The sequence below is a fragment of the Pyrus communis genome, chromosome 10, assembly GCF_041283825.1.
Source record: "Pyrus communis isolate YQ-2024b chromosome 10, ASM4128382v1, whole genome shotgun sequence".
Classification (NCBI taxonomy): Eukaryota; Viridiplantae; Streptophyta; class Magnoliopsida; order Rosales; family Rosaceae; genus Pyrus; species Pyrus communis.
The window spans coordinates 1,985,949-1,999,167 of NC_142574.1; the positions used below are offsets into that span (position 1 = coordinate 1,985,949).

The 13,219-nt window shown below is 36.4% G+C and overlaps 1 protein-coding gene across 1 annotated transcript; it reads left to right on the forward strand.

The window, feature by feature from the left end:
- The first annotated feature begins 598 nt into the window (after positions 1–598).
- UGT80B1 (UDP-Glycosyltransferase superfamily protein) lies at positions 599–9,136 on the forward strand. The gene is made up of 15 exons (XM_068467998.2): positions 599–1,533; positions 1,612–1,719; positions 2,432–2,574; positions 2,989–3,231; positions 3,470–3,581; positions 4,121–4,291; positions 4,906–4,969; positions 5,622–5,679; positions 5,787–5,964; positions 6,051–6,181; positions 7,055–7,157; positions 7,497–7,573; positions 7,712–7,759; positions 7,892–8,041; positions 8,652–9,136. Exons 1-15 carry the CDS (start codon positions 1,464–1,466, stop codon positions 8,850–8,852), a joined length of 1,857 nt encoding a protein of 618 aa, XP_068324099.1. The 5' UTR covers positions 599–1,463; the 3' UTR covers positions 8,853–9,136.
- The last annotated feature ends 4,083 nt before the right edge of the window (positions 9,137–13,219 follow it).

Sequence of the window (13,219 nt, forward strand, 5' to 3'; positions counted from 1 at the left end):
AGTTATGTGATAAATATAGGGCGATATTATTGGCATTTTAAAAATTTAATACGTATTTAAAATTTTTGTTTTTTAAATATAGAAAATTTAAAGCGTAAAATTAGATTTTTGGAACAATTATCTAAATATATATAGGACTAATTATATTTTATACTCTTCAAGTTTAAGATAATTTATAAAATGGGTCACGAGGTTCTAACTTTCTCACATTACCCCTGAAATTTTGAATCCATTAAAATTTTGGAAAGTTTTTATTCACGTAACTATTTTTACCTTCACATATATTTGTTAATTTTTTGTCATTGATATTTTTCAATTCATTTAATTTACCAGCTAAAAATTAAAAAAAAATATGATAGTAAAAATAAGCGTGTCAAATGCACTACTCAAAATATTTTGTCAATACTATACAAATGCAACTTATATGTTCTCATCTAAAAAGATCACAAGAGAAGCACCAAAAATTAATCAAGGACTCGAAAACCCATTTTTGCAATGGGAGGAAGGATAAAAATCATATGAGGGTAAAACTGAAAAATCAGATTTCATTCAAGTGCTAGATGGGAAGTAAAAATTAGATGGGTATCTGAAGCACCAAGAATTTGACCAGTAGTCAGTCTGAAGTACAACACTGTCTCATATTATATGTCCAAGTTCCATTCAAATCCAGACAGAGAGAAGTTTCCTTTAGTCCCCCTTCCTTAACAACCCAACCTCTCAATTCAAAGACTCCAAATTTTTCTTCAACTTCCTTCCCTGTATTCTAGCAATTTTTTATAGGACGTTTCAGTTGAAGCGCCATATTTTATTGCGCAATCAGAATCTCTTAGTACCCAAATAATTGCTTTCTGCTTTCATTGGATCCTATGCTTTCAGCTTAAATCCGCGAAAAAGCACGTTTTCTTCAGTTTTGGTATTGCTTTTGAACTTCAAAGGCGGTTTAAACTTTCGCACACCAAATGGTCTACGCTTTGACTGACTGGTAGTCGTGGTTGCTGTCTTTTGGTCAAAATACAGTTAGCAGTCGAGCTGTCGATGATCTGTGCGTGGAACAGCTAAGTTTGGATAATTTCGACTTTTGGGTTTTGTTCTTGAAGTGTTTTGAACTTGTAGGTTGTGTTCTTTTTTTTTTTTTTTTGCTTGTTTCAGCGATTCTGTGTCTTGTATTTTGAGGTTCTGGATATTGGGAAGTGATTTGTTTAAGGGTTTGAGGTTTTTTGTTTTGGTGGGATTTTGTTTTTGTTTGTGTTTGTGTTTCTTCACATCCTTAAGTAGAATAATTGGATTGTGGGAATTGAATTGTAAGTTCTTGCAGTTGGGTTTAGTTGGTGGCTTCAATTCACGGCTTTTTTCAGATTCATGTTTTAGTGAATTTAAGAATATGGATATGAGGAGCTGAGATTAAGGTTGTCTGAGTTGGGGTTTGGTCGGTTTTTGTCGCGCAACCCCGTGCATTAGGCGAAATGGGGAGCAATGGGGTTGACCATCCATTGAAACATTTGGAAGAGGAAGGTGTCAGCAGCCAAGGACAGAGTAAGTATTTTCTGCAAAGTTGTCGAAATTTATGATTGGAAATGGATAACAAGTATTCAATTTAACAATTGGTTGCAGGTTCTTTTCAGGGAGAGAGGAAGAAGAAGACAAATTCTGCACGGTCCTCTTCGGTTTTAGAGATTTTTCAGGAAAAAGAATTCAATGTTGGTTCTTCACCTCGGAGAGGTTAGTGCTCCCACGCAGTCTGAGTTATAGTTGCTTTTGTTGTTTGTTACGCATTGAGGGACTAAAAATGAAGCTTTTCCTTGAAGAGAGTTGACCAGGTTCTTTCTCTTTAGGGTGAACTATTCGAATCTAATTGTTTCTTGACAACCGGGAATTACTTACTATTTAACCGAGAAACTCAATGAACCAAAATTTGTTACGCATTATTGTCTATACAATGCGGAAATGAGTTTCGTGGTTTAGCTTAAAATTCAAGTGTAGGATTTCTGTATACTGCCGGGATGTTAGTTGTGCTCTTAGTTTAGCAATCAGCCATTACTTAGTGAAGTTCCTTAGGTGTAAATATGTCTTGGAATTTGGAATTTAGATGACCAGACTGAAGTTCTAGAGCGATGCTGAAAAGAAATGAAAAAAAGTGATTTAAGTAGTAGAATAGTTCTTAAAATATATGTTATCGAAATTGTGAAAATACCTATGATTATGTCACACTATTGTTGTTCTTGTGGCCAATCCTTTTACTAAATTTTTCAGTGAATCATAGGATGATGCGATCATGATCCAAACCAATAATCTAATTAGTACAATGATGTGATCATGCTGACCCCAGATGTTACTGTACTTTAACGGCATACTGGGATCCTATGTATTTCTGTTTCTTTTGTTTTAGTGTTTATCTATTTGCTCACTGATATGTACACGTATGTTCATGAAGGTTTGGACCATTCAATCACAGCACCTATTGGCACTCCCAAAGGTTTGCTGATTGAGGAGCATGAGATTAGATTCTCTAGATCCATGACGGAGAAGAAGGGAAGGCATGACTTAAAGCTGGATAGACTGTCAGAGCGTGAAAAGGTAGATACTATCATATGCGTGGTTGCTTGTTCTCATACCCGTGTTTGCTTGCAACTTTTAATTTGTCCATCTATCAGAACTAGAAACATGTTTGTTGGACTAGTTTCTTTCATGAAGCTGCAACTTCATGCTGAATAGATGGATGCCAAATGTTGTCCACTAATTTTATTTGAAAAGCATGAGTGTATGACAGTCCCTGTCTTACAGTATCTTATATTTTTTTCAGTACCTGATGACCGTGACATAAATTGAGTTATAATTAACGGCTCTAACCACTGAGGTTGCTAGTTATCCTCCACTCCACTCCCCCTCCCCCCAATTCTTTATTAACAAAATTTGGAATGCAGATGGTTTTATTTACTCTTATACATTCTCCTTTTAGTTGATCATTGTTTCTCTGGTTTTGATTTTCAGAAAAAACTAATTGTTGAGATGGTCAAGATACAAAATGATGGAACAGTAGAAGTTGATTTAGAAAAAAGTGCACCTGTTGCCTCTGAGTTGTTAGAGCTCCACTCTGTCGAAGATGTGCCCATCAATCTTGATGAGATGCCTTCCAATACCATCAAGTCAATTCCAAGGTTGAAAATTTGCATACTTGTGGTTGGAACAAGAGGAGATGTACAGCCTTTCCTGGCCATGGCAAAGAGATTTCAGGCATGTCCAACATAACAAGATGACTTTGTTTTGAATAATTTACCGTTGTTGGGCACTAATTGTTATAACTCTTACCTGTAGACGTAGGCCATGCTATGATGCTAGGCTGCTAGGCATATTAAATTTTAAACATCATTGACATATTCCTGTATCCCTTGTTTGAAAAATGATGTACCTTATTGTCTATATATTTCCTGCATGTTTTAATGGTTGTAGATGGTTTGATCTTTTCTTGCAGGAGTTTGGCCATCATGTTAGGTTGGCAACTCATGCTAACTTCAGTTCTTTTGTGAAGTCGGCTGGTGTAGACTTTTATCCGTTGGGTGGCGATCCTCGTGTTTTGGCAGGATGTAAGAGGTCCTATATTGGAAGTACTTTTTTTAATGATATATAGCAATTTATTTCATTTTTGTTAGCGATCTTGTTGGTAGATCACTTCCTATGTCTGTCTATTTTGTCAGATATGGTGTGAGTTAATATGTGGTTCATATAGCCGACCCCACTTAGTGGGATAAGGCTTTGTTGTTGTATGCTCTCTCTGCTGTTTACTTTCTCTTTCTTGCAGCTGAACCTTAATCTGAACAACTTGGGAACTTCTCTCTCTCTCTCTCTCTCTCACGCACGTGTGAGCGCACACAACTCACTCTTCCTCTCTGCATAATTTTCTTATGAAAGCTGAATTGTAATTGTGAAAGCTGAGTTATTAGATTATTGACCACCTTAAAAATTTAAAATTACTACTATTCTTTACTCTTTAGCCAAAATTCAAGATTTTCCAATGCTTGGAGCTCTTATTTACGTCGCTAGTTACTCTAAATATGTTTAATGTTCCCAAATTGTCCCCTCAATTGCTTTATTGTAACTGAAATTTAGTGCCTTTTAATTTTAGATATGGCCAGAAATAAAGGTCTCATTCCATCCGGGCCAGCGGAAATATCAATACAAAGAAAGCAACTGAAGGCAATTATTGAATCTCTTCTTCCAGCATGCACAGAACCAGACATAGAAACCGGTGTACCATTTAAGGCACAGGCAATTATTGCAAACCCTCCTGCTTATGGTGAGTTATCACAAGTGAAATATTTAATGTCACTTCAATTGAATTATGTTTCTGGTAAGTCAGTATGTATTACATTTGACATAAGAGTTTATGATGAAGTATTATTGCCAATTAAGTTAGAAAGTGGCGTTGTTAGCTTATGAGTTGGCCCTGTTTGTTTTCTCTGAATGTTATGTCCTATGTGTATATGTTAACACTTCATTTCAGACTTCTTGCGTCTTACATCATCTTTTGTTATTGGAGCTTGCTGGTTCAATCAAGATTAATTAGACCTTTATATAGACCGTCCCTTCTTGTGATGATAGGGTCCCATTGGGCACGAAATTAGAATATTGATCTTGGACTGATGACTATAGTGGTCGGAACTCGGAAGCCATGCGCTGAAATATTTAGTTAGCAAAAGGCTTAGACCCTTATTTATTGGACCTTTGTAGTAATTAGATCTGTCTCTATGGTTCTAGATCTGTCCCTATGGTTCTAGATCTGTCTCTATGGTTGTGTGAAAATATAAAGTGTGAGTAATAAACTTATTCTACATCTTTTCTTCTTCTATTAAGTAAAAAGATATAGTTCAATCGTAAGCAACTTCCTTTATCATGTGGTTTGGTTTGCAGGACATGCTCATGTTGCAGAAGCTCTTGGAGTACCCCTTCATATTTTCTTCACAATGCCATGGACGTAAGTTTTGACCACTTATTTTCTTGCGTTATTTTGATAGAGTAATTGTCCTCTTGGCAGACGCTCTTGTTAAGTTAGACATTCAATATGGACCACTCATTCAAACAGGAATCCACTTGAAGAGTTTTTCAAATTGACAGTCTGGAAACATGCTAGAGTTTCTAAAATGTTTCCCAGTATATATAATAATATTATACAGTTCAATTCTAGTACGATTCTAAGGAGGCAACTCAGGCTGTGATCCTACTAGTTAGGTCCTGTATTAAAACACTTTTAAAGATGGGATTAGAAAGCTCCGATTTGGAGTCTTTTAGTCTTCACCAATAAGATATATTTAGGATTATGGATTACCTTCTTAAGTTTCTTCATTAGATCGATCTTAGCAAGTGTCAAGCGTATGCAAGTATAATTAATTTATATATACCATTTGGAAGTAGAAAAGGTAGGAAAACTTTCTTGGTCACATGGATTACATTGGTGTTTCAAGTTGACATGAATAAAATTACAAAATGAAATCTATTTAAGGAAGCTTAAAGGAAACGTTGTGTTCTTATTTTTGTTTTCTAGTAGTATGTTATGTCTTGAATGCTGGTTTATTTTGCGGGGAACTCTCTTCTGTGTTATGCCATCTTACTTATCTTTCTATAGACAGGCCTACTTATGAATTTCCTCACCCGCTGGCTCGTGTACCTCAAAGTGCTGGTTATTGGGTATGCTCTTTTTTTGGTATTTACTTCTATTTATTTTATTGTCATATGGTTGGACCACTGGATTAATTGATGGCAAATCTAATTCCATTTCTCTTTGCCACATCCAGCTTTCATACATTGTTGTGGATTTGTTGATATGGTGGGGCATTCGGGGATATATTAATGACTTCAGAAAAAAGAAGTTGAAGCTTCCTCCTATTGCATACTTCAGCACATACCACGGATCAATATCTCATTTGCCTACAGGCTATATGTGGAGTCCTCATGTTGTGCCAAAGCCAAGTGGTAAGTAATTCGATATTTATTATGCTCTTCTGCCAGTCACAGTGGTATATTTGTTGGAAGGTTTTGACGTGGTATGATATATGCAGATTGGGGATCTCTTGTGGATGTTGTTGGTTATTGTTTCTTAAACCTTGGGTCGAAATATCAACCTCAAGATGAGTTTGTTGAATGGATTCAGAAAGGGCCTAAACCTATATATATCGGCTTTGGAAGCATGGTATATATTTTCTTCTATTAGTTTCTTTTCTTGTCATTTTTCTCTTCAAATAGTATGACAATTAGCAAAACAGGTTCCTTCAAATATCTATTCAACTAGATGAGTAACCCTGTGTTTCCTCTAAATCAATTATTATATTCTCTTTTTGTGGCCTTACTAATGTGTACTCTATCTTCTGAGTTGATGTAAAATCTAGTATTTGCGAATAACCAAGGCCAGAAATTGGTAGTCTTTTACGTTGTTAAAGTCTTACATTGATAGAGAATAACTTATTATTAACTTATATAATGTATTTAGTGTTACAAATATTTCACGTTTCAATTTCTGTATAAGGCTAGGAGAGTTCTGGGATTATCAGCTGGTGCATGTCTTGTGTTCTTTTTGTTTTTAAAAAGTAAAAAAGGCTTGTAATTTAGACTTATAGATAACATGCTGATAGAGTTAGACAGTCACTAGCCCCCACAGATTAAGCCATAAGGAAGTAGGCTGATAATGTATTTCAAGCTTAGTCGAATCTGGAAGGATTGGTGGGACTACCTTCAATACTTTGGTTTGAACATTAGGAAAGTTCATATAACTTTTGTGCAGATTAGCATTGTTCCTTGAAAATTGATGATTATCTCGTGTAGTAATATATGCAACTTCTCCTAGAGAAGTTTAGAGGGCTCTTTGAGTACCTTGATAATAATACCAATCACTTACATTGCTTGATACGCGTAATTGTGGCTGTTTACTTATTTCTCAAGTTGTTTTAATACTTTGATTTTTATCTTTATTTCTGTCATAATTCACATTTGTGGCTGAAAAAAAATTCATGTTTTCGTCATGTTTTGACAATATTAGAACCTAAAAGTTTGCCTGTTTCTTTTTAAGCCACTCGATGATCCCAAGAAAACTACTGATATTATATTGGAGGCATTGAAAGATACAGGACAGAGAGGAATAATTGATAGAGGTTGGGGGGACCTGGGTAATGGTAAGTGTCTATTCTTTCTAAAATTAAGTTTCATGCTTTAATAAGTTCTTGGAAATTCCAGTCTGGTTTAACTTCTTTTTCAAGTATTACGTGTTTTGGTTTGTCAATTCATGTTTCTGATGGCATAGCACCATGTTATGATTCTCTCTCTCTCTCTCCCTCGTTAACTTTGTCCTTTATGTGTTTTGAACTTCTGTTGACTACCATTACATGTTTCATTATAAGGGTATTTAAACCAAAAAGCGGGAACAAGAAAATCTGTTCTGGTCGCTTGCTTTAAATTAATGAAAGCGTATCTGATATCTTTTCTTCTAATTTGGTTTGCATGTTGTGTTTCAGTTACAGAAGCATCTGAAAATGTTTTTCTCTTGGAGGACTGCCCTCACGATTGGCTATTTCCTCAATGTTCAGCAGTGGTAATGTTGTATTTTATGGTTTCACCTTTTGGTTCCTTTTTAACTAATTACTACTCATGTAACCCGTACAACGATATCAATTGCAGATATTGATTTTTACTGCATGTTTTTGAAAGCTGTACTATCACAAATATGCAGGTTCATCATGGTGGTGCTGGTACCACAGCTACGGGATTGAGAGCTGGGGTAATGTTCTTTTCAGTCAGTGTCGTCGTTTTAAAATCATTTATTTCTGGGAGAATGGATGCATTATCTTTTACCATTGTTTTGGTTTTTTTTATTTTTTGCTGGATATTATCTATATTTTACGATATACAGTGTCCAACAACCATAGTGCCATTCTTCGGCGATCAGTTCTTCTGGGGTGATAGGATACATGAGAAAGGCTTGGGGCCAGCACCAATACCTATTTCTCAGCTCAGTGTTGAGAGCCTGTCAAATGCTATTAGAGTTATGCTGGAGGCAGAGGTATTACTGCTTTGTATTCATGCCTTATTTAATCAACAAAATATATCTCGTTTTGAAAATTATTTGCTTGTCGTCTGAATGAAGAAATTGGTGGGCGTGGTGCCTTGTAGAGATCATTCTACGAATTTGTTCGAAGTTGCGACAACTTAAGGATTGCTCTTCATCCTTAGTATCTCTTCCTTCTTAGTTCTTATTGAATCAAATACACTAACAACTGCCATGTACAAGTATTAGAATGTTCGCAAAAGAAAAAATAATTACAATATTTCAATTATTCATTAAAACGAACACAAGCAAGTAGAGATTCTGATACTAAACAAATATTTCAAATCCTTCAATTGTTCATCAACGCTATTCCTCATTGCTCAGTGGGAAGTACATTTAAAAATGAAATCAAATATGATATGATTAAAGTTTCATGTTTTTATGTTTTGGTAAACGATTGCAATATTTTGTTCTGATCCTTCACATCAATTTTCATTTTTATTCAATTTCCCTATAAATGGTTAAGCTTTCATCTTTATACTACCAGCCATGTGGTTACTGTGAAAGTAGTGCAGCAACATAGCACATCATGCATTCGTTCTAACCAGGATTTGAACCATCTTAGGTTAAATCTCGCGTGCTAGAAATAGCAAAGTTGATAGAGAATGAAGACGGTGTTGCAGCTGCAGTTAATGCATTTCACCGGCAGTTACCTCCTGAGTTACCATTGCAACCTGCATCTTCAGAGGAAGATGAGCCTCCAAACCCTATGGTGTGGTTATTTCTTCAACTTGAGAAGTGGTGCTGCCTGCCGTGTGGTGTGTAGGATTCTTGCTGTGTCGTGTGCTGTTGTACAGATACGTTTTTCTTTTTAATTTTTTTTATATTCTCATATAATTTAATTTAGCGCTCCATTCATTTCATTCATGGTTTCCCTGTGTGGGTTTGATTGATAAATTGTTTACAAGCTAATGTGGGGTTTTCACAGCTTGTGTTAGAGTATTACAATAAGTCAAATTTCGTTTCAGTTAGTAAAACTGACGAAGCGAGAGTATAACCATGCTGAACCAACTCAATTATTTATATCAAATTTTTCTATAATTTGCTTCAGTTTGTGTCGTATCAATTCTCATTGACCTGAGAAATATAGTTGTTTTGTCCTTTTGATGCTGTACCCAATCTTGGTTTGCAAACACTCTCTTATGGGATATGGCCGAGTTTCGGCTTACTGTGTTATTAGGGGACATTTATTTTCACATCTCAGGCAATTACCAGATTCCTCAAGCTGGCATGCCAATTATTACCTTGTGTGTGTGTGTGTTTGTATGTGCTTCCGTGCGGTTCTGGGGACCTTTCTTGATTCTATTTCTCGAGCTTTTTAAATTTTCGATAGTAAAACCTGTTTACGGATTTGAAGAATCCTGTACGAGATTAGAAAATGTGATTGATGGTACAAAGAGATACAATCTAATATTTGCTTGTTTTTGAACTCTGCTTTGATTTAGGGGTGGGTATAAAAATCGTCGAACTGTGATAAAAAAAAAAAAAAACAAAATTGTAAAGAACTGTGTTGACAAAAAAATTCAAAACCGGGACAAAAATTGAACCGGACCATCTCAAAACCGGTTCCAGCCTGGGAATACTAAGAATGGATGGAACCGGATTGAACCGCTTTAATATAAATAATAATTTTGATATTATTTTTTATACTTATTGATTGATTACGGCCTAATCTTAAGTATGTAGTGGATGGTGGGCCAGTATAAGAGAGAACTTCGTTTGGCTGTTGCGTTGTAAGTTGTAATCAGCAATTCTTGTTGGTTTTAAGGGATGAGAGGACACAGATTCGCCAGTGAGTAATTGGAATTTGATCAAGTTGTGCTATCATATTAAAACAAAAACATTATTATTAATGTGGTAACTTAGACGACTTTTTAAATTTTGTTGTCTGTTTAATCTAATACTTAGTTACACTTAACTAGATAATTTGCTTGAATTTGTAGTTGAAATGTGTTTGGTATTGGAAGTAGAAGATTATATATATTTGTTGGTAAATTATAAAAAACTACCTTAACTCAACCACAGTTTTATACCCCATCTTTAAAACATTTCAATGTCATACCTTATTTTCGAATTTGTTGCAATGTCATACCTTCTGTCAGTTTGTCTGTCAATTCTTCTATTAAATGCTGACGTGGCTTGAGGCGAGGCCCACTTTTTATTAAAAAAATTAAAATACAATTATTTAAATATTTTGATAAATATAATGTGGGATCCATCCACCTTCTTCCTATCCCACCCATCTCCCCCCACCCTTCCTCCCTTCACTCCAAAACCAGAACCCCCTTCTTCCCCACCCCCAACCTTCCTTCACCACCAAAACTAGAGCCCCCATCACCCACCCCCTTCTCCCAAAAATCCCCTTTCCCCAAAGATCCCCTCCCTTCTTCTTCATCTTCTTCTTCTAAGCAACCTGACCCAAAAATCCCCCATCATCCCTTCCGCCATCCCCCATCACTCGCCTACTTCTTTATCTCCAAATATGGGGATGGAGACCGAGAGCCTGAGACAGAGCGGACTTGAGAAACGAGAGCTCCTCCTCGATCATGTGTCGATGTTGAAAATAAAGACCGGAGCTGAGGTGGGTTTTTTGATGGATGAGTCGTACTCGGTGGTGATGTATTGGGGGAAGAGCTCGGCGGGGAGGTTCTCGTCTGAGATGGAGGTGTAGTGGGGAGGGAAGTGGTTGCGGGTGAAGCAGAAAGAGCAAATCCAGATCTTGGTGGCGTAATTGACGGTGGAGAAGGGGTTGAGGACGAAGCGGCAGGTGCGGCAGCGGAGGGGGGCGCGTAGGGGGAGGACGGGCATGGAGGGGAATGGCTTGATCAGAGTGTAGATGGTTGGGTGGAGAAGACGATCGAGTGGGGAGGATGAGGGCGAGGGAGAGTCACGGTGGGGTTTTGGTTTTGGAGTGAAGGGAGGAAGGGTGGGATAGGAAGAAGGTGGGTGGGTCCCACAAATTTTTTTTTTAAAATAAAAATATTTAAATAATTGTATTTAAATTTTTTAATAGAAAGTGGGTCATACCTCAAGCCACATTAACATTTAACAGATGAATTGATAGACAAACTGACATAAGGTATGAAATTGCAACAAATTCGAAGATAAGGTATGATATTAAAATGTTTTAAAGATGCGGGTATGAAACTGTGGTTGACACAATAGTTGAGATATATTTTTATAATTTACCCTATATTTGTTAGAATCGTAAACCGGCATGAACCGAACTGGAAAGGACGTAAACCAAAGCGTATGATTTTAGTAATAAATTTAAGCGAAACTCTACTGAATCGGTTCTGATTTGAAAGTGAAACCAGACCGAACCGAACCGTGGCCACCCCTTTGATCTAACATAGTTCATTTACATATTTTGGATCAAATGGTTTAAACAGGAGTCCAACAACTCTGCCGAACCTTGAGATTATTTAGCAATTTTGGTTGCCATAGAATCTCAGCGTTTTGTACATCTTGCTTAGGTAGGTTGATCAATAGGATTTAACGTTTGTTGGATTATGGAAGTTCTACTAAATCCTGTATCATTTGCACTGGTAGTCTTACTTTAATCGAAATAGAAGGGGGCGAAAGAGTTATACGACGAGTTCTAGTAAAACCACAGCCTTGTACTCCGATTATATAGACTGGTAGATACACTGTAACAACACACTTAGCTACTTAAGGAATTAACTTCCCTGCTGAACATTTCAGCAGATGTACTCCGATTATATAGACTGGTAGATACACTGTAACAACACACTTAGCTACTTAAGGAATTAACTTCCCTGCTGAACATTTCAGCAGGAATTCCTGCTTACATCAATTTCCGGATGGACACATGTCCAAGTTTTGATTAAAAAAATCAAAACTTGGACACGTGTCCATTCGGAATTGGGTGTAAGCATGACCTCCTGCTGAAATTTCAGCAGCAAACTTCTTGACACCATCGATGAAAACTATAATCTTCCATTTGTCAACGTTGTGGATTAAGTTTACCCCAAACCACTTGTCGTAGAGATGCGTAACTACTACTTTGTATTTCTAGTATTTGATATCTCCCCCACCCATCCTCTTAATAATAACAAGATGCGTTATGATTTTCCAGTATTTATATTTCCCCCACCCATCCCCTTAATAATAATAATAATAGTAATAATAATAATAATGTTTTAATAAACATAGACCATGTGTGCCAAATCCATCTTCCTCTGCTTGATGATCTCACTAATAATAATAATAATAATAATTTTTTAATAAACATAGAGAAGTCCGTCTTCCTCTGCTTGATGATCTCACTACTCATTATTCAATAAGGGGAGTTGACTTCTATTTATGGAAAATATACAAAATAATACAATATGATTTGATCAATAGCGTAGATGGTGCTTATAATCATGTCTGTACACACTAGTGTGACTTCGAAGAAATGCAGGAAGGAGGAATTTATAAAGATAAGGTTTACTTGCTGTTCGCTGCAAAAAAGGGCATTCAAAGGACAATTTTCCCAAGTTTTTCACCGCCGTTTTTACCGTTTGCTACAAAAAACAAATACTCCCCCCTTGCGAGCTCCTTCGTCAATTCCCATCACGAACTCTGAGTCCCTCTGAAAAAGTGATTAACTGAAATTTGAATTTTTTAGACCTTGTGTTTGGTTGTATCTAACGAGCCCTAATTCCAAACTTATGGTTTAGATATATAGAAAAGATATCTCGGGTACTTCATTGCTATCCATTATGCTCCCCACTTTCAGGCAAAGCAAAGCAAAAAATTCTAATTGAGTTGAGTTTTGATCATGCAGAGTAGTTAGACATCTGAATTACCAATCTTTATTATTATTGCAACAAACAAACGGATTACACTAAAAGCTAGTGAATCATACACTTGTAGATGACTTATCCAAACACAAAGATAAGACATGAGTTTATTATTATTGCTATAAACACACAGATTATAGCGAATTTCAAAACCAAAAAATAACGAAAAAAGTAGTGATGAAAACCAATGCCACTTTCGCAGAGAACACGATTGCATTCGCACATGCAACAAGCCTTTTAAACCCATAGGTGACCCAAATAGGACGAGTGAAGTCTCGTGAGGGTTTCCAGAGACGTTACCCACAAACATCATGCATAGTGATCA

Excerpts from the sequence above, each read along its gene's own strand:
- UGT80B1 (XM_068467998.2), top strand. The coding sequence starts at position 1,464 with ATGGGGAGCAATGGGGTTGACCATCCATTGAAACATTTGGAAGAGGAA. Across the intron at positions 1,720-2,431 it reads TGGTTCTTCACCTCGGAGAG|GTTTGGACCATTCAATCACA; the intron begins GTTAGTGCTCCC and ends ATGTTCATGAAG. Across the intron at positions 2,575-2,988 it reads GACTGTCAGAGCGTGAAAAG|AAAAAACTAATTGTTGAGAT; the intron begins GTAGATACTATC and ends TTTGATTTTCAG.